General features: G+C 40.6%; 1 protein-coding gene across 1 annotated transcript in view; it reads left to right on the top strand.

Moving 5' to 3' along the window:
• Positions 1–25,659, top strand: part of FBXO15 (F-box protein 15) — a 45,374-nt gene that overhangs the window by 1,742 nt on the left and 17,973 nt on the right. The window contains exons 2-8 of the mRNA XM_012657585.1: positions 4,739–4,852; positions 8,952–9,056; positions 13,534–13,776; positions 14,638–14,847; positions 18,447–18,573; positions 20,078–20,160; positions 21,124–21,266. Coding sequence (XP_012513039.1) covers positions 4,739–4,852; positions 8,952–9,056; positions 13,534–13,776; positions 14,638–14,847; positions 18,447–18,573; positions 20,078–20,160; positions 21,124–21,266 — 1,025 coding nt within the window. The remainder of the gene's footprint in view (positions 1–4,738; positions 4,853–8,951; positions 9,057–13,533; positions 13,777–14,637; positions 14,848–18,446; positions 18,574–20,077; positions 20,161–21,123; positions 21,267–25,659) is intronic.

The raw sequence follows: 25,659 nt of genomic DNA, 5'->3' as shown, positions 1-25,659 counted from the left end.
ATTTTTAATGTCTCACTGTGGAAAATTAGATGTTAAGGAATCAATGGTTCCCTTTTTAACATAAAATGTGAATGTGTATAAATGTCACAAACGATAAGAAAAATAGCAGAAGGCGTATCAGGTTGGCTTAATTTATATCTTGTGTAATTTATTTGAGTTACCAGATATTAAAAATCAGGCACAGAAGTTAGATTTTTAAAATATTGGACATATTCAAAGCTATCAGGCAAAAACCTGTCACTTGAAAAAAGTGTTTTTAAACTAAATTTGTATGACTAAATATATCATTAAATGTCTACACTTAACCTTGTAGACATATATTAATAGATCTGCATGAGGATTTAGATAGAACTTAATGATTTATTAATTGTGTGGCCCTTAAAAATGTGCAGTTGTTTTATTTTATGGAGAAATGGAGATATGCTTTCAACAGTGCCAGAAGTTATATTGACAAGATGTATAGTCTTATCTAAGATGTGGTACAAAGAACAGGAGATGAGAGTCTCAGGGGCTGTCTGCCTCTAGCTTGGGACCTTAAACAAGTTCCTTTAGCTGCCTGCTTAGAGCCTTAGTCTTCTAATCTGTGAAATGAGGGACTCTATGAGATCTATTTTAATTGTGGAAAAACAAAACAGCAATAAATAGGCTTTAACATTTTTAAAGTGTGAAAACATGTTGTAAGAAAATAGCCTTCATGGCCGGGCGCGGTGGCTCACGCCTGTAATCCTAGCACTCTGGGAGGCCGAGGCAGGCAGATCGTTTGAGCTCAGGAGTTTGAGACCAGCCTGAGCAAGAGTGAGACGCCGTCTCTACCAAAAATAGAAAGAAATTAATTGGACAACTAAAAAGATATAGAAAAAATTAGCCAGGCATGGTGGCTCATGCCTGTAGTCCCAGCTACTCGGGAGGCTGAGGCAGGAGGATCGCTTGAGCCCAGGAGTTTGAGGTTGCTGTGAGCTAGGCTGATGCCACGACACTCTACTCAGGGCAACAGAGTGAGACTCTGTCTCAAAAAAAAAAAAAAAATAGCCTTCATGTTCCAATTAAATAAAGGAGGATGAAATAATTTTTAAAACACTTAGCATATTTACCCTGCACAGAGTATATGGTTAAGAACTTTATTTGTAGAATTGAACTAAATAAATAAACCTTGTTAAATGTTTTCATTAGACACAGAGGCACATCTGTTATTGAATTAGGAATTCGGATTAGGGAAAAGCCTCTGGTACTTAAAACAAAACACAACTAGTACCCAACCGGATTTACTAGCTTAATTGTAACTTAACACTATTGTGGAGTGGGAGAGATACAGCATGATTTTGAGGAACCCACTAAGATTATTTATATATTTATATGCATATACATTTACAACCAGGTGACTTTATTTACAGTGTTTTCACAGTGGTCTTTCATAAGTTCTGGACACACAAGTTAACTTTTTCCTTAAGAACTCATGGATCAGTTGAGCCAGTATGTGTTCTTGAAACATCTGAGCACACTCCAGCACTGCTTCTCAAATGGGTGGGTGCCTGCAGGCAGGGGATGCATAGGGCATCTTCCCGGTGTGTAAAATTAACACAAAGCCTTTTGGGGAAGATGTTAAATAACTCAACTGGTAAGTAATATAATACATTTTTGTGATAAGACAAAGACAGATAAATTATCCAGTAGAATACAGTATTTACATTAGTTTTGAAGATCAAGGGACAGTCTTCTAAGAAGTTTTGAGTTTTCAGGCTGTGCCTCTAAATTTCAGGGGTCCTGATTTCAACTTCTTTGGGGGGTTTTGTTGCTGGGAATGCCTCTGAGAACCACTGCTCTAGTCTAAAGGATTTTGCTATCAAACTGATTCCTAGCTTCTTGTGCATTTGCAATTTTGAAATTAAAACAATAACTCCCCATAATTTATTACATATTCCATATATTAAGAAAAATTAGAAAATACAAGTTTTGTCCTTTAATCCTCCAGTCCCCTTTTAAAAAAGCCACCACCAGCAAATCTTGTAATCCTACAAATAAGATGTATTAACTATTAATACCTTGTCTTTCCTTCCAGACCTCTTTTCTTTGTATGCATGTGTTTACTTTTCTCTTAGGGAAATACAAAAATAAATTTATGTAGTATATACTGATAAAACCTTTTCCAATCAACATGTGGTTAATTCAGCAGATACTTATTGAGTGCTCTCTGCAGCCCAGGCAGGTTGTAGGTGCTGAAGGGTCAGCAGTGAACAGACTTGCGCAGTGTACCTGCCCAGGTGGAGCTTGCGTTCCAGTGACAGCAGACAGACAGATCAGTAAAATGTGTAATGTCGGACAGTGATGCTGCTAAGGAGAAAGAAAAAGAAAACCAAGGAGAGGGCACAAAGTCTGTGTTTATGAAGGGCCTAGCTTGCAGTTTAGGTAGAATGGTCAAGAAAGGTCTCAGTGAGATGGTGACATTTGAATAACTGCCTGAAGGAGGTGAGGGAGCAAGCCCTAGAGACACCTGGAAGACATCCTGGACCTATTTCTAGTTCAGACGCTTGAAAACGTATATTTTGATTGACTGAACATTGTTAACTATATTAAGGTCATAGAATTTAACCAATCCTGATACTGTTTGTAGCATTTTTCCCAGTGCAGACAACTTTGAGATGGACTTAACACCTCCACGAACTGAGGAACAGCAAGGATTGCTGGCAGCCACCAGAGGAAACAAGGACAGATTCTTTGCTAGAACGTTTAGAGGGAGCACAGCCTTGCTGACACCTTGAGTTTGGACTTCTGGCTTCTAGGGCATGAAACATACATCTCTGTGGCTCTAAGCCCCCAGTTTGTGGTACTTTGTTATGGCAGTCCTAGGAAACTAATACAATTAGGAAATTATATTTTACTTCTGATTGCTGTGTTAGGGCCAGGTCAGTGGAATTGAAGTTTTCTCCTGTGAAAATTTTCATTTAAACAAAATTTTCAACAGAAGTACTATGAAAATATACAACATAGGTAGAATTCTCTGATTACAGGGAGTGGGGGCATTGTGAAAACTTCCCAGATTTGCATGTCTTCCTGTCCTCTGTCCCTCTCCTTCCTGCTCTGTAGAGCACAGATTGAAAGCCAGTGGTCTGGCCTAACCTGGAAACATGGGCTAGAAAGTCAGATAAGACAAAAGCACATCGAGCACCTTTTGCTGAAGCTGGGATGGAGAGGCATGTGGAGCCAGCGTTCGTTACCTCGGTGCGTTCATTACCCTCCAGGACCCGGGAAAGTTTACCTTCTTCAGCCTCTCCTGTGCTGAGATGCCAGTGGGGCAGATGCTAGCTAATATTTGTGGAGGGCTTACCATGTGCCAGCGTCGGGCTTGTTTCTAAGGAGAAGAATCTATCAAAGGAGGAGGAACTCGTGCTGTGGTTGCTCAGAGCATGTGTCCCCATGTGCTTGCTGAGCGTGGCAGACAGGTGCTAGTGGGTGCTTTGCTTATTGGCATGTGCAGGTTGTGGTCCTGTGGCCAGGGACCAAGTGGCCTTGGGTGAGGTCTCTTCTTTCACTGCATAAGTCTCCCCATAGCAGGCTGTGCTCTGAGGCATCCTCGGGTTAGATGCGCTCTGTGTGGGTTTCATAATTCCCCTTCCTTCCAAGTTCTCGGGACACCTCATTTTTGCTCCCAGTTATTACCCACTCCATTTTGAGTGTTATTCCAGATATATCTGGGGAATTGGCCTGGTATGGAAAACTGAGGGTGGTTAAGCTCTCAATGAACAAAGTACATATTTGAAGCAACGGTGTTGGTAAATTGAGCATATGGGTAGCATAGACTTAGATTTTAGTTACTTCTTAATTAGCATGCGGGTTGGAGGTGGGTCAGCAACCAGTATGTGTGTGTTGTACTTCCTTAAAGAAGCAGCTTCCAAACCTTTCCAAGAGACGTGGCACATCCACTAGGTGCTGTCTGGGTGGGCTGCTGTCTAGATGTGGAGCTGTGGGCTGTATGACTTGCTGGGTGTTCCGGGTTGCCTCCAAGCTACTATTACTGGTTTTGAGGATTGATCTTAATAGAAACTTAGGAATCTCTGAAAAGGACTCGTAGCATAAAATATTATACCCTATTTCATTAAATCTAAAAAAACATTGATTGTAAGATGCGCTGTTATTTTATATACCACCAAAATAAAAAGATAGCTAATTGAAATATATTTCATTGAATATAAGATGTTAAAATGTGAAAAAATTTGTGGATGTGTTTTGGTACTTTGTGGCTGTGACTTGACTGCCAAAGTTAGAGTTGGGACCCTTCCTTATCCCTTAAATGTCAGCAAAGTCAGATTACGTTGGCAGTTCTAATTCACTAATTTGAAGTTTTTAAAAAAATATGCTGTCCTTATCAGGTTTCTGTTGAATTACGGAAACTGGCCAATCAATACATTTAACTTTATCCTTTTCGTTTCCATTATGTATGTTTTATAGTACCTCTTTGACATTCTGACAGCCTATAATGAGGGCAGATATCAGTAACCCTTAGGTTGGAAACACATCCGAGTAAGTCCAGTCTTGCGGTTTATTGCCCAGGATGCTGGATGTTCCACCATCCCTCTGTCCCTTTTCCTTCTTTCCTTCCTCCCTCCCTTCCTTTCTTTGCAAGATGAAGTTTTTCAGCGAGTAACCTTTAAAGTTTATGGATCCTTTAGAATTTTGTAGAAGGGAACAGATAATTCATGCCATTGATAATTATATAATTTGAATTTCCCACATTTATTTTCAGGAAGGGGCCCGGGGTCGAATGTGCTGCAGGCGGTACTGCTGCTCTGAGGCAGCACCCCAGAGGTGAGCAGCGCCGTGGGAGCTCCTCCTCCAACTGCTCTGTGCTCCTGGATAGGTGAGTAGCAGAAGTGGACTGTCACTTCTTGGGGGGGCTCTAGGCATGGGGTTATTAGAGAAAGTTATAATGCTGTGTATACCAAGTTGCTATTTTGAGCTCTCTTAGAATAGGATCGTGTAGGAAGAATGTACAGCATGGGGAGTTTGACGTGAGTCATGAGCCTGTCACCACCATCCTAGTGAGACGAGTTTATGAAATGAGACTTCTGAAAATGACAAGTAAATTGAATTTTCCTTTTATTTAAGTGTTCTTCAAAATTATTCACTTTACAGTTGATAAAGACCCTTGGTAAAGGAGAAAGAAGATTAAAATGGGTTCTCCTAAAAGCTCGAGAGCTCTCTGAATTTCTTGGCTTTCAGTATTTCGGGAACTTATTTTGCCATGGCAAGATTCTGTACTGTGACCCTCAGCACCGAGATCCATAGAAGTTTTTAAAAAAGCTGTTATTTGAAATTGGTGCTTAGATGCCTATGGATTCATATCGTAGTAATGTGTGGAGCACCAGCTATTTGCTAAGCGCCGTGTGAGGCCCTGAAAGCTTGTGGTTATTACAGAGAGACCTTTCTCACTGCAGGAAGTAAGGCCCACGGAGTGTACACGTTTTGAACTGTGATTCAGACATAAGTTCCTGATTTCAAGTTCTGGGCTTTTAATACTAGATCATGACTGGCTCAGCTAACAATGTACAAATTTTTATGTACATATTTTAATGTATTTTCAAAAAGAAATTAAAAACCAAATCTAGATTTAATTAGGAAAATTAATTTAAGCTTAAAACCCTGTACTCTGGGAGTAGAGTCCATCATACAGTTATCTGATATGAGAGGGGGCAAATATTCGTTCATTTGGTTTGCGCATCCGTTATCAACCTGTGACCTCCTCTGCGCCAGATACCGTGCTGGGACACAAATGGGGAGCCACTCACGTGTGTTCTCATGAAGCTAAGATCTAGGGGGAGGGAAAGATTTAAGATAAAGCAAATCCTAGTAAATTGGGGTACATGCTGTCCCAACAACAAACGGATTCTATAATCCAGAATAATGGGGTAGGTGGTGAGGAGAGACTTCTGAGGAGGGAGGTTCAGGTGAGAACTGGACGTTGAGGTGAACGAGCTTGGAGCAGGGCAAGCCAGAGAGGGGAGAGCGCAGGTGCGGAGGTGGGGCCCAAATGCTGCAGGAGTCAGGTAGGAGCGGCTGCCAGGCCCTGGCAAGGGGTGTGGACTTTATTCACAGTGTGGCATCATGTCATTTAGTTTCTCAAATTATCTTGTTTACTTATTTACCCGTTCTCTCTAGAAGGAGGGGAGATGGAGAGACACAGGCAAACATGAGATATATTTGAGGCATAGCTGACATGACTTCTTTGTGAATGACGTGTAGGTGTGGGGGGAACAGACATGCATAGGGACCCAAAACAGTGGGCTTGAGCAGCTGTGCGAGTGAGGTGCTGCTGGTAGAGATGGAAGGGGGGGTTATTGGGGGGTCATGGTGATGACTCTGGACTTGCTTGTCACAGCTGAGTTGGTGGGACACGTGCAGAGGAGGGTGCCAGGTAGACAGTAGCTGTGGCAGTCTGGTTCAGGGTGAGACTATGCGGGGCTGGCAGCCACACTGGTCCTTGGGGGCCGGTACAGAGGAAAGTGGAGGGGGCTCGGGAGCAGGCCAGAGGACTTGGGACAGGGAGAACCACCAGGCAGCCAGGGAAGACCCCTGAGGCCAAGAAATCAAGGAGGGGGCTCTGTGTGAGCCGGAAGAGGAGAGGGCTGCAGGAGCAGGAGTGGAGGGTTCCACGCAGCCCAGAGCGCTGGGAGGGGCGAGGGCAGTAGGGTACAGGCCCCTGAGAGAGCGGTTTCGGGTACGTGGAAGGGAATGGGCTGGATACTTCTTTTCATATTTTGGTGTCATATTTCACACTGAAATGTATAAAACAAAAAGAAAGGGGGAGGCGTAGAAGTGGAGGCAGCAGGTATAGACAAGTTTTTTGTTCTTTCCCAGAAGCTTGGCAGTGAGAAGTTGTGTGGTAGTTGGAGAGCAGTTGGGGGTGGGGAGCATCAGAGGAAGAGTCGCTTTCAGGGTGCGAGATCCTGGGGAGCGTTTTCTGAGGCTGAGGTGAGTGATGCAGAAGGGTGAGGCAGAAACGGGAATGCCCTTGAGGACCTGACTGGGCACCTAGAGCACAGGTGCTTTTGTAGGGCGACGTGTACATTCTCCGTTGGAAACGGGTGACGGGGGGAGAAAATTACAAATGCAAGAATATTGGAATGGGTCCACGATATGGAAAAGGGACAAGGATGTGTTCATATCTGAATTCCCATGCTACTGAAAATGAACATGCACAGATTAAACTTTCCTAGGGGAGCCCATTAGCCTGAAGCAGAGTTTTCTTGTTTTGACATTTTGAATGTCTTTAGCCCACCTTCCTCATCCTCCTCTCTCTTCTCCCCCATCCCCTATCCCTGCCCCATGCAATGTGAAATAATTGGAATCCAACAGAAAGTAATGCAATATGGGTACAGACATTGACTGTACCAGCTTTGAGGAAACCCTGTGAACGATAATTGAGGTCATCTTTGATCTCTACTGTTTTAACTATAAAGTAGAAGTTTTCTCCTTTCACTAGAAGTACACAGAGAGGACCCTTCTTTTATTATGTTAGTCTGGTGGGTAGGAAGGTAAAAACCTGTCTAATACCTGTCTTCCATAGGATTTTATTCCAGTTAAATAATTCTTTTATTTGTTTGTTACCTTTCTGAAGTGTGGTATTTAAGCCCAACTCTTAAGTTCTTTTTTTTGAATTATACTGATTTAAAAAATAATAGCTGTGAATTTTTGTGAAATAGTTAAATCAAAATATAAAAACTGTATGCAATGGATAATTCAAATGTTCATGAAAATGTGTTTTCTTGCGACTTTGCCATCTCTAGCATTAGAGACCTTTTCTCATTGAAAGGGTTTAATTTATTGATGGTTAATGTAAGGAATTTCATTTGGGGCAGAGATCGATATTTAGGCACAGCTTTTTGTTTAAACTCTCAGAATGTCTCCGGTTAAATATCTCATATCCTGGAACCTTTGAGCAGTGGGAGCACTTACTTAGTGGCACGTGTCCTGTGTGTGTGGCATTAACCGCCTTTTTTCTGGGGATCCACTTTATTCTTTCTCATCAGAATTTTAGGACTGATTACTTCCTTATGAAACATTTGGTAACCTGATTCTCATCATAAATGAAAATTTTTAAAATGATTAAAATCACAAGTAGAGAGTATGGGCAAGCCATTTTAAACTGGCCCAAGGTCCCCCCGCCCCATACTTCATCCCTAGACCCCCTCGCCCGGCTCTTGCTGTGACCCGCTGCAGCTCTCTCTTCACTGGCCCTGGTACCAGAGGTTCACAGAGGTCCACAGGCGCCCATTCCTGACTTCCTGATGCTAGTGATGCTTTCTAGGCACCTTGGGATTCTTATCATGCTTTGTAGAATTCTAAGATCATGGAAGTAGGTGGAATATTGAGAATACATCTCAATGTTACATTTAGGCACATAAATGAAAAAGACACTTCAGAAAACTTTATGGGGCTTGGTGTCTCCTTGAAGCCCCAAAGTCGTCAGAGGTGAGAGGGCATTCAGGAGGAGGGTGCGCAGGAATGATGTGGGTTAGCTGGGAAGTGAGTTGGCGTTTCCGATTATATTTATTTTTTGCAGGGGGGGGGTCTGTGTTTTTCTTATTAATAACTAAGAATGTGTTCTCTGCCTTTTCTTTTATTTCCTTTTATCTCACCAAAGAAAAATACATACTTTCACACGGGAGGCAGTGAAATCCTGCCTGTTGATTCATAGTGTGTGGACGTGATTAAAATGCTGAGGAAATTAGCGTTTTTGTACATTTGGGTTTATGTACATGATATAAACCAATAAGGTTTATGTCATGAGAATTATAATAACTAGAGAATTTCAATCAAAATAATTGAAGATGAGGGTACAGTTTGACTCTTGTATAGGAGGGGTCTGTTTATTTCCTTCTATTTGGAGATGAACAGCCAGCTGATTTCTGGGCGATTTGTAGATTGAGCACGGGTTTCTGATTTCCCTCCTCTCTCAGGATGCCTTCAGAAATTTTGCTGAAGATTTTTTCCTACTTGGATGCTGTGAGCCTGCTGTGTACTGGCTGCGTGAACAGGCGCCTTTATCATCTGGCCAATGACAAGTAAGGAGAAAACCAAATCTCTGTTAGGTTTTGATGACAGTTTGACGGAAGTCATGAAAACTACTAACTTTTTAACCATTTTCTAAAATTCAAGAGAATTAATTTCAAGAGTATTTTTAGATACACAGAAATATGTCTATTGCTTTAAGTAGTCATGATATTTTCAAATACTTGCATCTGTCTTCTTAAAGAAAGGAATATTCTTTGCATGTACCAAAAAAGATCAAACTTGTTACTGCTGTTGCTGTTGGGGAGTGCAACTTTAACCTCCCTGTTAGCCAGGAGGACTTGGCTGTGGTCACCCCAGAATTGGACAGTCTTGTCCACGCAGTCTCAAGCGGCACTGCAGGGACCTGCCCCCATTAACTGTGGCCCTGGATGCGCCGAGCAGAACGAGTGCTCTCTGCTGGCAGTCAAGCAGGTCCTAGAGAAGAAGAGGAAGGGGCGAAAGTACACTTAGCTCCTCCTCCCAAACTCGTCCATCGAATATATTTGGGAAGAGTGAAAGGGGAGGAGAGAGGCCAAGACTATTCTGTCTTGGTGGCTGTACCCTTGGAAGCAGGGAGCCAGAGGAAAGGGGGTCACCTCCCCTTACCTGGGCTTACAAGACATCTGTGGAATAAAGAGCAGAAACACTTCGGTTTTGTCAGTCTGGTCTTAGCCTGTAACTCAGAATTTTGTCTTGGAGAGTTGGTGGAATCCTCCTAACTTCCGGTAAGAATGTCATGACCTACAACTTAACATTGTGGTGTTTTAGGGGGCTTCTCTCAACATCAAAAGGTCAGACAACTGTTGATCCTACATGGAACCCACATACCAACTAGGAAAAACATCAAGATAAGAGGGAATGCAGGTTTTTAAATTTTTTGTTTATTTTTTTATTTTTAGGAGAGATGGGGTCTCACTTTTGCTCAGGCTGGTCTTGAACTCCTCAGCTCGAGCAATCCTCCTGCCTCAGCCTCCCAGAGTGCTAGGATTACAGGTGTGAGCCACCATGCCCCACCTGGAATGCAGGTTTTAACTGGTGGTTTTGTTTACTAGATAAGGAAATGGAGAATGACAGAAGGAGGGCTGTGTATTATTATATTTAATCCTAGACCATGGTGGGCAGGGAATATTTTCTGGTATTGTGGTTCTCAAATGCCTGTCCATAGAAGATTTAATCAGAACCAGCTGGGAAAGTTTAAAAAAATGTGGATCCCTAGTCTGCATTTCTAGAGATTATAATTCAGTTCTCTGGAAAATGTATTTTTAAAATTCTCCAGGACATACTAATGAATAGTCAAGTTCTGAAATGACTAATCTAGTACATCTTTGATGATGGATGTCTGCCACTTAAGTGAGGAACTCAAAACAGCCCTCGGATCTCATTAAAGCTGTAATCAACCACTTTCATACTCAGAAAGGGCTATATACCATTCCCTGGTTGGGAAGCCTGGTTTTTCTTTTCTTTCAATTTAAAAAAATGTTTCCTGTATGGAAGAATATATGTCTATCTGTCCATCTTTGTCCATATGCACACACACATATCGTTAAATGAAATAATCATGTTCTTGAAATTAGTTGTAGAAGGAATATAGAATAACTTTTATGTATCTCTTTCCTAATGACCTTATAAGAGATGAAGGTGCTCAGCAAAGCAAAGTACAGTGAGGCATTTGTCAAGGAAGGAGCCAACCAAATGTCTAAACCTGTAGTGTTCTCACTTTATTTAAGGATAGAACTCAGAATCTTAGATAAATTATAGATTTCCTAGTTTCTGTACATTTCACCTCTCTCCACTTTACCTTGATGGGCCCAGATGGTGCAGGAACTAGGCCTTTAAGCAGATTTGGAGCATAGCTCTAGTACTATTGTTTGCATAATTTTATTATTAATTATATGCCCATCCCACTCTCTTGGAAGTTGTTCTTTAGGAATCTGAGCTTCTCATGAAATTCCACTTGTATTTCTTTTCTTTTTCAAAGGATAAATCTTAATTATGTTAAGTTGAATTATTTTTTAAGAGCCATAGTCAGACTTCATAAAAGGATGTGTGGGTGACCAATAAGTGTTTTCGAAAAGTTAACAGTATTTTCTAAGCAATGATTCTGAAGAGAGGACAGGAGCACATGTTGTATGTAGCCAGTTACACTGGTGACTTATAGGCACAGTGTCCCCATCCCATCCGTGGAGCTGCCTCCTTGCGCAGGGGCACTGGTCCCCATGTGGGAATAGCAAGGATGTGTGTGGGAGGCCATGTCCGGATCATCACATCACATGGGGGTTTTGTTTGCCACGTACTCTGGGAACCACTATTATCTGAATATTAAATTATCCCCATTTCTGGAACAACTTGTTTGATTGAAGTTTTTCTGAGCCAGATTGATAGTCGTATTAGGTAAATATGCTTTTGTCCTCAAATCTGCCTAAGCTTTCAAACAGAATGGAGCATTTGGGGATGAAGAAATAAATGTGTTTGGGTTTCAGAGACTGTTAAATCATCTTAAACGTAACATTTGTATTTTACGAATAATCAAGGGGAACAATCTAATACAATATTGTAATTCTGTAATATGAAATATTTTTATAGGTACACTTTTATGGTAAGTTAAATAAGATAATGCGTGTGGACGTAGTTCATCATACGAATGTTAGGAGTAGTTGTTGTTACTAAAGGTGTGTGGCGTTGCTTCTGTGATGCCCTCTCCACGTCAGTGTTTTGCTTGCAGTTCGTGAGTGCTAGAGCACGTGAAAACAGCATCAGCAATAGTTGAGACAGTGCTGATGTGAGATAGTTGAGGTTCCGTCAAGGTTTTGCTAAAGCAAAGGAATGTTTAGTACAGCGAGATGATGAGTAAAATAAACTTGAAGAAAACATGAGGCAAGCTTTTACTCAGAGGGAGTTTTTGAAAGTGGGATTTTGGTGAAAAAATTTCAGATTTACCCAGATGTACTGAACTAATCATTTTGTATCTGTTAGATGTGTATCTTTCCCATGTGAAAGTCCAGAAGTTTCTGAACTGAAACCATAAATAACATAAAAGGTTGGTGTGAAATGATTTTGTGTGTTGAGAAATGACTTTAGAAACCGATACTGGAAAGAGATGGCATTAGGGGTCTGCTTATGTGTGAGTTTGTGTTTGGTGGCATCCACACAACATCTGAATCAAGAAGCTGCGTTCCAGTTGTATGTTTGAGAAATGATCCTTTCCTGCTATAGTTAATGAAATAGTCATGGCTCTCCAGGGCATTGTGGGCGTCCCCAGTGGACCTCCTGCAGTTCGAGACCATCCCTCTGTGGGGGAATCGCCGTTTCCCAGCGCCTCTTGGCCATGGACTATTTCATCCCATACTGCTCTAAGTAGACATGTGGAGATGTAAACCAGCAAATAATTACATTTTATTTACGTAAAATTCGTCTTCCGGATTAGGAAATTGATTTTAACCCCTGCCTCAGTTTTCCCTGAGGAAATGTTACTTCTCTTATCTGATGGAGAGCTTTGGTCCAGCCTGAGGCCCCTGCTAACAACCACTGCCCGTGTGGCTTCTCACAGGGTCTTGGTACCAGTGAGTGGAGGGAACACAGACTTTGCGTCAGAGCCGAACTTGAATTCCAACACCGAGGGTTATTGGCTGTCTGAATTTGGATGGCTTATTCGTTTTCTTTGGCCCCATTTGTCTGTCGTTGAAGGCTCAGGGGATAAGAGTGCGAGCTCTGGTTGAGGCTGCGTGGGTTCAAATCCCAGCTCCCCCAGACACTTGAGTGCGCAGACCTGGGTCAGATCCCTTTGCACCTGGGCCTCAGTTGCATCGTCTGTACAATGAGAACAGTAATAGTGGCTACCGACTGGGTCTGTTTTAAGGATTAGTGAGTTGATGTATATGAAGTGCTTAAACAACACTTGACACACAGTAAGTGCTCAAAAACCTTATGTTAATTGTTATCGTTAGTTATCATTATGAACAACCTTCACTTTTTTTCTCTTTGTGAAAGCAATGCATGTTCCTCTTTGAAAAATTAAAAAATAGGAAGCAAAAGTACAATTCAGTTTTCACTGTTATTAATAATACTGTGTGTATGTGTCCTTTCTGATCTTTTAAAAATCACGTATATATTTAAAAAAACAAGATAAGAACCACATTGTATATACTTCCTATTTTTTTTGGTAATAGACTCCTATTCAGTTATTGATGTAGGAAGGCAGTGGTTTGGATGATCCTGAATATTAATAACGTAAGATTGCTCACTTTAAACTTGACCCTGGGAAACAGGCTTTTCCTACTTTTATGTTTTTGGTATTGTTGAGTCTAAAACAATAAATCTCCAACTGCAGTTCATTTTAACACATGAACAACTGTAAATGTTCAGCTTGACTTAATCATGGAATTGGACTATTTAAAAACTATTATGCATCTCTAATTTAATATATTACTACTGCAGGTACATGACAATGTCTCTTAGTTAACATACTTTCTCTCCCCTGCCCCCCACCAGTTTTATTTGGATCAGAATCTACTCAACTGCTTTTCCATCTAAAAAATCTAACTGGAAAGTTAATCCAGTAGAGGAGATGGCTGTGTCTATGAGCGTACTGTCAGTTGAAGATAAAGAAGCTGGATATTGGAAGAAAGAATATATCAGAAAACAAATAGCATCTGTAAAAGCCACACTAGCTCAGGTTCTCAAACCTGTCAACCCTTACACAGGCCTTCCGACGAAGACCACAGAGGCCCTCAGGTATGCAGCGTGCTCTTGAGCGGCGGCCATCGGCTACCTGACAGTGCTGTAAACTGTTCCTGTTTACAACCAAAAAAGAACGATGGTGTCAGCTCAAAGTGTTGTATGTATAGGACACACATGCAATTTAGATTTTGGGAGACCGCCTCTGATGTGTTTGCGTTTTTGTGCATCTATAAAATATATAGCATTTTCCTGTTCCACGTACAGTTAACCTTCCACATCCGCATACTCAACCAACTTCAAATTGAAAATATTAAAAAATATGCACCCAGTAAAAAATAACTGTACACTAATAAAATTAATACAAATAAAAAACCAATACAATGTAACAACTATTTACATAGCATTTCCATTGTGTTAGGTATTCTAAATAATCTAGAGATGACTTAAAGTATAAGGGAGGATTACTTAGGTTATATGCAAATACTACCCCATTTATTGTCAGGGACTTGAGCATGGACTTTGGTATTGTGGTGGTCCTGGAACCAATCCCCCAAGGATACTGAGGGATGACTGGTATACAGCCTGAAGTTTTTATGAAAATCAGAAGAAACCTAGTGATCTGCTCTAATGAGGCAAGAATGTTCAAGGTGCCCTTTCTTCTGGGCAGAGCCTTTGCCTTATTTATGTATTGCCAGTACCTAGGGCGTCATAGATGTCCAGTGAGTGATAGGTGAGGAGAAAAAGTCTGAAGAGAGAACTGTTGATGAAATGAAAGTTACATCAGCCGTGTTCTGAGAATTTTGACTTTCGCTTTTAAAGAACTAGATGTTTTAGAAATGATATATAAAATTGGCTTCTAGTTTTTTTTTTTTTTACTATGAGGTAAACATTTTTAGCTTTCTTTTCTTTCTCCAGAAAGTCTGGTTTAGGTTGGGCAATTATATTGAAAGAAAAAAGTGGAAAAGAATATATCATGGAGCATGTTGATCTTTCCATAAATGACACATCAGTTACTGTTCTGTGGTATGGCAAAGACTGGCCGTGTCTAGCATCATTGTCAACCTTAGACTTGTGTGGTGTGACACCAGTTTTTATGGACTGGTATAAAACCCCCACCAAAAATAGGTAAGTACTAATTCAGCAGAACTGTTGAGTGAAAGTGTCTTGTATGTAAATATTAGTTGGCATTACTTTTGTAATTCAAAAATACCACTATTGTATTTTAATTTGACTATATCTTAAAGACTTTTCTATCATTCTGCATCACTATAGAATAGGAAAAGAATGGGTTTATCACATTTCTGAGTAGTTCTAAATTTAGGTTCCTTATATTTTGGTTATCTATAATGGTGAGGAATGATATTCTAGTTAATAAAATTTCCTGAACGATGGCTACATATTTGAGGTTTTTTTGTTTTAACCATTTTAAACAGAAAGATACATAAAACTATTATATTTTCCTTCTTTAATAAATGGTATGCTAACTGTAGTCTAAATATGAGGTCATAAAGTCATAATTATTAGTTACTTTGCCTTTCTGTTAAGCTTACTAGGTATGTGACCTTATACAAGTAACTTACTCTTTCTGTGCCTCCATTCTCTCATCTGTAAAACGGGATGATGCTGATGCTGACATGGTATTTAGCATGTGTGGTTGCTGTGAAAAATATCAAAATATATCATTGTAAAATGCATCGATCAGATGCGTGTGCATCCCACTGCTGCTGCTTGTTGTGCCCTCGGTGTTACCGTGTGGTAAGGTGGCTGTGTGCCGAGTCCACACTCACTACACGGCTGGCATCGGCCTTTCTCAGCACGTCTCTCATGCTCACTTTGGTCATCATTGGTTGTTTTTTCCTAAAAGCTGGATTACGGCATTTCCTGAGCAAGCTATCATTTCTTTAATAAAATTTATTGCAAATGCAAAGGTAGCATCTGCCTTCCCCAGTGTTGGTTTCACATCCTCTCCCATCTTTGGTGTTTGACATTCCAGCGGCATTTACCATGTCATTTTTCTTACTGTCCTTGCGTGCTCTGGTTCCACCCATTGGTTTCTCACATCTGTCCTTGCCGTGGATGGTGTTGAGACATCTGGCATCAGTGCCTGCAGTCTCCAGAGAGTAACAGGTTCTTTCATGGTTTCCCTGGATACAGACGTGTTTTGTGGCCCCTCTGTAACTGGGACCCTTGTTTGAGGCTCCTCTCTGGGGTGCAGGCTCTGAGGGTTGTCGATTGATCACTGAGCTCTCTCCCCATGCTGTGAGCGTGAGAATATTCAGACCTCTTTGTTCTAAGTCCAGGTCTTACTGTATTCTTAAAACATCCTTAATGCTGTGATCAAGAAAAACTGTGAGTTATTTTTCCTGATTATATTACTGAAGATATTTTGGAAACACAGTTATCTTTTTAAAATGGTACTTTTATTTGAATAAATCTTTGAAATTCATATGGTATCATATGATAGATACCAGATTTTTCTAATGTAATAGGTTTTATGCATTTTGAAATTATGTTTGGAGAATGAACCCACAAACTCTGTACTAGTTTGAATAGTATGTTACTTGGCATATCATGAAATGTTTGTAGATGTTAGAACAAATGGTTGACATTAATTAAAATCATGAAAGACTAAGTTAAATGGATAATGTTGAATTGTGAAGTTCAGTTAGAGATAGTATATTGCTGAAAATTGTCATCAAAGTCAGGAATGCTAGCTACCACATAGTGACAAATGCTCGAATTCATTGGAAAATTAATTTAATGTAATTTATTTCCATCAAAACTCAATGGACTTCAGCCAGCCTTTGAAAAATGGTGGTAAACAAAACAAAGTGTTTTTTAGGAATGTTTTGATCGGCACTTTTATTACAAGTTTGTAAGTGAATGCGTCTATCATGCAGGCATATAAATCCTAGTGTGCATTTGTGTGACATCCAGGAAGAGATTTTGTGGTTTTTATTTGGGTCCTTTTTGTTTCCTCTATGAGAGTTTTTTCAAGAACAGTGACAGCCTTATTGGTGTAATTTGCAATTTGAATTTCTCTGTAATTTATAACTTTCTAGTCAGACTGTAAATCTTCTTCCTTGCCAGTGTTTTCCATTCTGTAGTTTATGCTGTCCCTCTTCCAATGTGTGAGAACTGTTGGGGAAATATCGGCCTTAGTTTCTCTGTCAGCGGCCTGTAAGGTCAAGCACATGAGGACTTAAAGTCCTCCTCAGAGTGGACTTAGACACCTCTACGGCCAGGAGTGTTTTCCAGCTTTGGACACATTGAAGAGTGAGGGAAGAGGATTTTTCACGTCCTTGCCCTCAGTCCACATTAATAGTGACAATATCCATGACCACCATTTATTGGGCACCTGCTGTGCGCTGTAGTGCTCTCATCCCTCTGAGGAGTCTGGTGATCTTCCACACAAAAAGAACCAGGCTGTGATGGCGTGAAGTCACTATAGGTTGGAGCTAAGGTTTCCCCTTAGGTTCTTAACCCTATGTTTATCCTCTTCCAAGTATATCCTACACACTGAGTTTGTTTTTAGTTTATACATCACACACATGCTCACTGACCACTTCTCCTTACCCAGTTGTGGTTTGCAGCACGAAAAGTTCTTTTGAAAAGTTGAATGTGGGACTAGAGTGTTATGGGAGCTGAGGATTTAGTTTTTTTTTGTTTTTGTTTTTTTGTTTTTTTTTTACTTTTTTTTTATTTTTATTTTTTTATTTCAGCATATTATGGGTGTACATATGTTTAGGTTACGTGTGTTGCCCTTGGTTCCCCCCCCACCGAAGTCCGTGTTTCAATTATGTCCATCCTTCGGGTAGTGCGCCTTACAGCCGCTCTCTTATTTGAAACAGTGCCACAGCTGGTATCCTTTTTAATACTTTATGTACATTTGAACACCTGTTGCCTACCAGCTTGTGCGTTAGGTGCTGGAGGCCAACTCTTGAAGGAGATGCGGCCCCAACTCCTTAGAAATTTTGGTCTGTGCTGTATTAATTGACCATTGAGATCTTGTCTCCTTTATAATTTCCTGAATGATCTCTAGGTTCCTGGGCATGACAGACACCTTTGTCTGCTATTATAGTATAGTGCTTATAAAAAATTTCATTGTAGATGATTTTAAGTCTTATGATGTTGTCTTTTCTTACACATCTAAGTATTTACTCTTAGTCACTAAGACTAAGATAGAATTCACAATGTGTCACCTTTATGAAAACACTCATGATTTTAAATTTATTTTCTAATGTTTCAATTTTCACTATCTCTGAGTTACCCTTGATAATAACTTTAAAAGGCACATCTGCTTTCAGACAGCTGACTGAGACCACCTGCTTTTATGTCACGTAGAATACTTTGCTTGTGCATTGTGTCACTCACTTGGTGAGGACTAGATTGTAGTGTGGTGCTGGGTTTGGGGAAAGGAACAGAAGATGGTTCTGCCACTTCCTCCCCCTCTATCCTTCAGCTTCCTCCTGGCTGGGCCCTGGAGTCGACAGTGAGAGTGACAAGGAGGGAAAGGAACAATAGTTGGGTGGGAAATTTGAATGTATCCGCTTTGCTTTTTATTTGTACCAGGCATTTGTGTCCCCACCTCACCAGTGTGCATCTTAGTTGAGCACATTATTGACATGCTCTTCAAGTGTATTTTTAGATGTTCTAAGAACTGGCAACACTCCCCATAGAAAAGCTCACTTCTCTCTCTCCTTTTTTGGCATGAATGTTCAAAGACCTCGATGGCATTCTTTAATTACAAAGTACAATCTGAGCCATTTAACTGAATCCACCATGATTGGCTGCGACAGACTCGTTCGGATCTTCTGCCTAAGCCCTGGCCTGCTAGTAGGGCTGTGGAAGGTAAGACTCAATCCCCGGTCTGTGCTGTCGTCCCCCTCACAATAAGCAAGATATCGGATGGGAACTCCTGTGAGGCGTGTCAGTAACTGCATTCCATTTACCATCCTGCCAACTCCGTTTTCCGGTGAACATAGTCCTCTCTATGCCATTGTGGTTGCTCTGCTGTTCTGCTGTCTCAGATGACAAAACAACTCTTCCTGCCTTTGTGCTTTTGTTCACATTATTCTTTTAATGTTGTGGGACTTTTCCCTCTCCCCTTCCAATCAGCCCCTGTTCCTTATTCTGTTCCTTTCACATCCTTTCTCTGACAAAACCTGTTGCTGTGTGTTCAACGTGCTGGTTTCCCAAGCCTGTTTCTAATCCTGTAGACATGGTGTTGAATATAATCTGCGCTTCAGGGCAAAAGGTCTAAGACGTTATCCTTTCCCTCTGCATAAGGCTCCTTATTCCACCAGAGCAGGCTGATGGCTGGCTCTCTCCTCTGGGGGCCGTTTTCTGGGCGGGCACTTCAGTGAAAAGCAGAACAGTATGATGTCCCTGTCTGTACACTGTACACTGCAGGTTTCAGTCTGTGGCTTTGGTCTATGGATGTTTTAAGATAGAAGTTCACAAATTCGATTCTGGGAATGGCAGTATGCACCTATATACGATGATGAGACAGAATTAAAACCTGCAGCTTCATTCAGTATCATCCTCTTACACCCTTTTCTTCCCTCAACCTACGGTGTCTGTCAGTTTTCTTCCCTCTTTCCCTTCTGTGTGAAGGTGACTTGTGGGCGAGGCCACACTTTGCCTGCTGTGCACGTCATGACTTGGGTTCCTTGGTCTGTGCTGGCCTGCAGAGTGACAGGGGCCCTCTGGTTGATCGGTTGTCCTCTGCCTGGCTGTTGGAGAATGCACTTTCAGGTTTACCACTCGGGGCCACCTGTACCAGTCAGGGTCAGCTGTGGATATGGGGAGAAATGATCAGTTCCTGAAGAGTTACATTTTCTGCTGTTCAACCTGAGGGACAAGTGAAGAAGTTGGATGTGATTATTCCCACTGCATTTGCCAAATTAAGCAGTTACTTGATAGAGGAATGTTATGCCAGTAAAGTTCAGTATTTGTGGAATTAATCTGGGATCTGCGAAGGTCTTACCAGTATTATCTTTATTTTTGAAAAGATTTTGAAATAGCCTGGAACTAATAATGTATATTTTTGCAATCATCATGTATAATACACTGTTTTGATATTTTACGAGTACTAGGATGTTAATTCTTCTGGTGCTGCATGCTCTGTTTGAGTGTTTGAGTGAATTGTGGTCCTGCTGTCAATATAAAATACAAGCCTTATTAGATGGTAATAATATATAAGCAGTAATAATGCATTAGCACTGTGGAGATCTTATAGTTGCAAGAAACTGCATCTATCTGCAAGATGAATGTACTGCGATCTTCACAACGACCTTGTGAAAAATTAAAATATTTCAGTTGAAAAATGTATTCTTTTTAATTAACTTTTCAGAAGGAGGAAGAACTGGCTTTTGTCATGGCAAATCTTCATTTCCATCACCTTGTGGAGAGGAGCTCATTAGGCTCAGCCACTATGTATGTATTTGTGAGTGTATTAAATTTTTATATAGTCAATATAAAGGATTAGGAGTTGATGCCATCTTAATATCCTAAGAATGGCTGCAGAGAGATTCTGTTTTTAATCAGTAGACACAAGCCAACAGGCATAGTTACTTAGCTGTTGCTAAAATAATTGGATTATTCATGAGTACATATTTGCTTTATTTATTCCAGGTTGAGGGATGTCTACCTGTAGAATATTGTTTATAGGGCAGGATAGCTTCATTACTATAAGATGCCACTGCTCTCCCTGTATTGCACTTACGGGAATTTTCATATCTTGCAAGATATGCAGACTCACGGCCCTCGGCTGATTTTGGCCTGCAGATGAGTGTTGTGTGTTCTGGAAACTCTGTGTCTTTTAATGAATTTGAATGTCTTTGGGTGGGGAACATGCTTCCCATTTCACCACAGCTCTCACCCTTGCCCTGTGGACTTAGATTCTCCCTTAACTCAATTTTTTCTTACCTGAAAAGCTCCTGAATGCTTTCGTTACCTTATGTCATAAGGCTTTTCTTATTGAATAAAGCTTTGTTCATCTTCGCTGTGGGTCTTCCACCCAGGATCCTAACCCAGAGATCTGTTGCTTGGTGCATTTCCTGCCGAGCACTTCTGTCCTCTGGATACGGTGAAGAATGTCGAGGAGCAGAGCTGCCTTTGTAGAACTGCTGTCCTGCACTCAGAGCAGGAACTCGTTCACCCGTGGGGGTCTGTGCCGCCTGCAGACTCATGTCTTTGCCTGTGTTTGTAGAAGTTCGTGAAAGGAACATGGAGCAGTCTGTTTGAGGTCATGGTATTACGGATTATCGGGAGTCCTATAGAGTCTCATTAGTAGGAGGTAGTGCTTTGAATGGATGTTAATTTTTTTTTTAAAGTATGTTCTATCCAAGTATTTTATCTGTGGTGCTGACAAATCTGTGTGTGCTGTTTGCTTTCCAGCCCCTACGAACCGCCACCTCACAGCCCCTTCCTGGATGACAGCCCCGAGTACGGCCTGCACGGCTACCGGCTCCATGTCGACCTGCACGGTGGTGGGGTTTTCTTCCTGTGTGGTAAATTTCATGATCTCTTCACCAAGAAAGGTGAATTAATTGAATTTTTGTTTCATCGTGAAATTAAAAGGTTGGGATTAGGCAACCAATTTTCCTGTCTGAGTTAAGGACTCCTAACTGGTCACTTTAGAATCTGTTGGCAGGTCTGTCCTCCAGGCCCTGGACGGCTCCAGGACTGGAGAAATTCTTCAGCTGGCATCTCTTTAGCGCTGACCCTCCCTCCCCTCCATCCCTCTCTACCCTCCGGATATAGTCTCTGCTCATCTTTTCTACTGGTACTTCCTTGTTGTTTTTCCACGCAGCCTCCTCCCCCGAAACTTCTTCCCTTCTTTCTCAAAGCAATTTGGTAAATTTGCCACCACGGCCAGGGTAGCACCTGTCCGGGATGAGAACAAAGAGAAAAACCCGTCTTCCTCTGTCTACACTGCATCCGTGTTTGTCACTTAACAAAGCCGAGACAGAGGCTGGGAAGACAGGAAAGGAGGGGACTTTAGCCAAGTGAGAAAAAGGAGGATTGTAGAATGCCCCTGCTCAGATTTGTCTGATGATTTCTTCCTTGGTATCATTCTTCTGTGTCCTGTAAACTTGGAGTTTGGGTAAAGACTTGCATAGATTCAAGTTTAACATTTTCGGTAGGAATATTTTATAGAGGAAATTAGGTACTTCATTTTATATCATATTAAGAGGCATATCATGTCAGGTTATCTTGTTCTTAGTAATGCCAGGTTCATTGTTTGGTTAAGGTGGTGACCGCTAGGTATCTTCATTGTAAAATATTCTTTTCCAAATGTCTTGTTCCTGAAAAGTCTTTCACCTAATGGACTTGACATCCGTTAATGATCTTTGCCTAAATCAAATAAATTTTTGTTTGAATTTGGAAAATGATTTTCTAATTGTCATCATTTCTACATTTATTAGCTGAGCTTTTGTAAAGAACTTTCTGTCATCACCCGGGTGAATCCTATAAAGACATGACAAATGCTTAATTCTTTTCCTTTTAACTGCCAATTTTCACATTAATAAATTGACATAATAGTCGCCTCCTGTGGTGGAAATGATTTTTCGAGTGCTCCTTTTCTTTCCTGTCTCTCCTTTTCTTTTCTCCCTTTTTCTTTCTCGTTTAGTGTCACTTTGGACTCTTGGGTAGTTATTTATTCAGTAATTTATAATCAGGTACAGAAATCATTCTTTTAAAAGCTAAAATTGTCTCCAGTTTGGTATGTGGGATCTACTTCAAGCTGGCTTCCTAGCCCTTTAGATACATGTTAGTCTTTGTCTTTACTTCTTGGCTCAGGAAGATTCTAGGTTTTCCTGTGCTTCTCGGCATTTTCTGTTAGAATGATGTCAAACATATATATTAATTTGAGGTGAATTGACATCTTTATTGTTGAATTGTCCCTCCAAGAATGTGGAATGTTTTCAACTTGTTCAAAAATATTTTTATGTCTTTTAGGAGTGTTTCAGAATTTTCTTCATGCTAGTTTTGCACATTTCTTTCTTTTATATATATTTTTAAATTTCAGAATATTACAGGGGTACAAATGTTTAGGTTACATATATTGCCTTTGCCCCACCCGAGTCAGAGCTACAAGCACGTCCATCCCCCAGGCAGTGTGCACCACACCCGTTAGGTGTGAATATACCCATCCCCTCCTCCCCCTCCCATCTGCCTGACACCGGATGAATGTTACTACCCTATGTACACATAAGTGTTGATCAATTAATACCAATTTGATGGTGAGTACACGTGGTGCTTGTTTTTCCATTCTTGTAGATAGTTCACTTAGTAGAATGGGCTCCAGCTCCATCCAGGATAATACAAGAGGTGCTAGATCACCATTGTTTTCTTGTGACTGAGTAAAACTCCATGGTGTAACATATACCACATTTTATTAATTCACTCGTATATTGATAGGCACTTGGGTTGTTTCCACATCATTGCAGTTGTGAATTGTGCTGCTATAAACGTTCTAGTGCAGGTGTATTTTTATGGAATGTCTTTTTTTCCATTGGGTAGGTGCCCAGTAATGGGATTGGTAGATCAAATGGTAATTCTACTTGTAGCTCTTTAAGGTATCTCCATATTACTTTCCACAGAGGTTGCACTAGCAGTCCCCCAACAGCGTATGAGTGTTCCTATCTCTCCGCATCCATGCCAACATTTGTGGTTTTGGGACTTTTTGATAAAAGCCATTCTCACTGGAATTAAGTGATATCTCATTGTGGTTTTGATTTGCATTTCCCTGATTATTAGAGATGTTGAGCATTTGCTCATATGTTTGTTGGCCATTAGTCTTTCTTCTTTTGAAAAGTTTATGTTCATGTCCTTTGCCCACTTTTTAATGGGGTTGTTTGATTTTTTCTTACTGATTTTCCTGAGTTCTGTATAGATCCTAGTTATGAGCCCTTTATCGGCTGTGTAGCATGTGATAATTTCTCCCATTCTGTAGACTGTCTGTTTGATCTCATAATAGTTTCCTTGGCTGGGCAGAAGCTTTTTAATTTGATCAGGTCCCATTTATTTATTTTTGTTGTTGCTATGATTGCCTTTGGGGTTTTCTTAATAAATTCTTTGCCTAGGCCAATGTCTATGAGAGTTTTTTCAACATTTTCTTCTAGAATTCTTTTAGTTTCCTGCCTTAGGTTTAAGTCTTACCCATCGTGAGTTGATTTTTGTGAGAGGTGAGATGTATTGATCCTGTTTCAGTCTTCTGCACTAGAGTATACCACACAGTGGTATAAATTTAAGTCAGCTAAAATAATCCTTCTCTATGTGGTTATGTTATCTCCTTGATATACAATTAGAGCAATTCGTTTTTATTTATGTTTTGTTCAGTAGTTCTTTGCTTCTATTTTCACATTAAAAAATTACACACCACATTTACGTGGTTCCAACGTTGAAACTGAAATGAGCAATTCAGAGAGGTTTGCCTTCTGTGCTTGTCCCCTCTCCCCTGTCCCTCCTCTCCCTCCAAAGGTACCTGTTTATATTAGTCTTTGGCTGAGCTTGTTCTTCAAATGTTCCTTTTTGTATATGCAGTGCTATACATTCACATATTAATATTTCTCCCCAATCTATTTTTAAATGAGGCATAAGATACTCCCGCTTAAGTTCTTTGCTTTTTCCCAATTAATAATATATTCTGGGGATGACTCTTCAGTGCAGTTTATAGTGATTCTTGTAACTTCTCTTTTTAAACAGCTGTGTGGGTAGTTTGTTAATGGCTTTTTCGTTGGTTTCCGACCTTTGCAATTACACATAGTGTCTCAGTAAATAGCTTGTTCGTATATCATTTTATATTTTGCTGGCTTGTCTTTGGCATACTTTCTTAGAAATAGGATTTCTAGGTCAAAGAGCAATTGCATGCATAATTTGGAAGACACTGGCAAATTCCCCTCAATGGCATTGAACCAATTTTGTGTTTCCAACTTAATGGGGATATTTTAAATGTTTTATTGTAAGTATATTTGCTTAAGGTTTTTGTTATGTATTCTTAAAAGTTAAGGAAGTTTCTATTCTTAGGTTAGTTGGATTTTAGCTTTTTTTTTAAATCAGGAATGGTTGTTATATGTTATTAAATATATCTTTGGGGAACTGTTGATGATATAATGTTTTTTCTCCTTGGCACTGTCAACATAGTGAATTTCATTAATGTATCTTCTAATCATAAATATCCTAGAACCCCTAAGATAAGGTCTTCTCATCATCTATATGCTTATTTTTAAGCTACTGGTTTCAGTTACTTGGTATTTAATGTTTTTCCACTTTCACTCATATATATTTGAATGTCAATAGTTTTAATTTTTTCCTATTACCTATTCAATCATAATCAAGTTTTCTACTTTTCATTGAATCAAATTTAGTGATTATATGGCTTTCTAGAAAATCATATTTTCTTTAGGTTTACTTTGATCTTTTTCCAGCTTTCTCAGTTGACAGCTTAGATTGTTTAATTTTCAGGCTTATTTTTCTCCAGTGCTTTTTCTGCTGTGCCTGGAATCCTGAACCCACAGAATTAGGAAGGGACTGAAAGGGAGCCTGGAGAATGACCTCTCCTGGGCTTGAGTGCGCTCTGCAGCCTTGGCCTTGGGCGGCCACTTGCAGGTGCTGGCAGCCTCCTCATCAGGTGCCCTGCCCTGGGAGCAGCCGCCCAATTGTGCAAAGGTGTGTGCAGTTCTGCCTTTCAGTGAGCCCAGATTGGTTTCTGTGCACTGCACTCCGTTTGCTTTTATTATTTGGGGTCTCACAGACAAAACCTCATCACCTTCCAAGTATACACTGCTGACAGCCACCAGCGTGCCCTAATCGCTACCCAGGGTGCCGACGCTGTGTCCTCTGTGCTAGTGCTGGCAGAGAACTTAGTCTTGCGCTCCATGGCTCCTGCCCTTGTGTCCTCAGGTGCCTCCAGACAGTGTTGAGTTG

This window comes from Propithecus coquereli, unplaced genomic scaffold, assembly GCF_000956105.1.
Source record: "Propithecus coquereli isolate 6110/MARCELLA unplaced genomic scaffold, Pcoq_1.0 Scaffold55, whole genome shotgun sequence".
Taxonomy (NCBI): domain Eukaryota; kingdom Metazoa; phylum Chordata; class Mammalia; order Primates; family Indriidae; genus Propithecus; species Propithecus coquereli.
The sequence above is the reverse complement of the archived record's forward strand: the minus strand, read 5'-3'. Positions and strand labels throughout refer to the sequence as shown.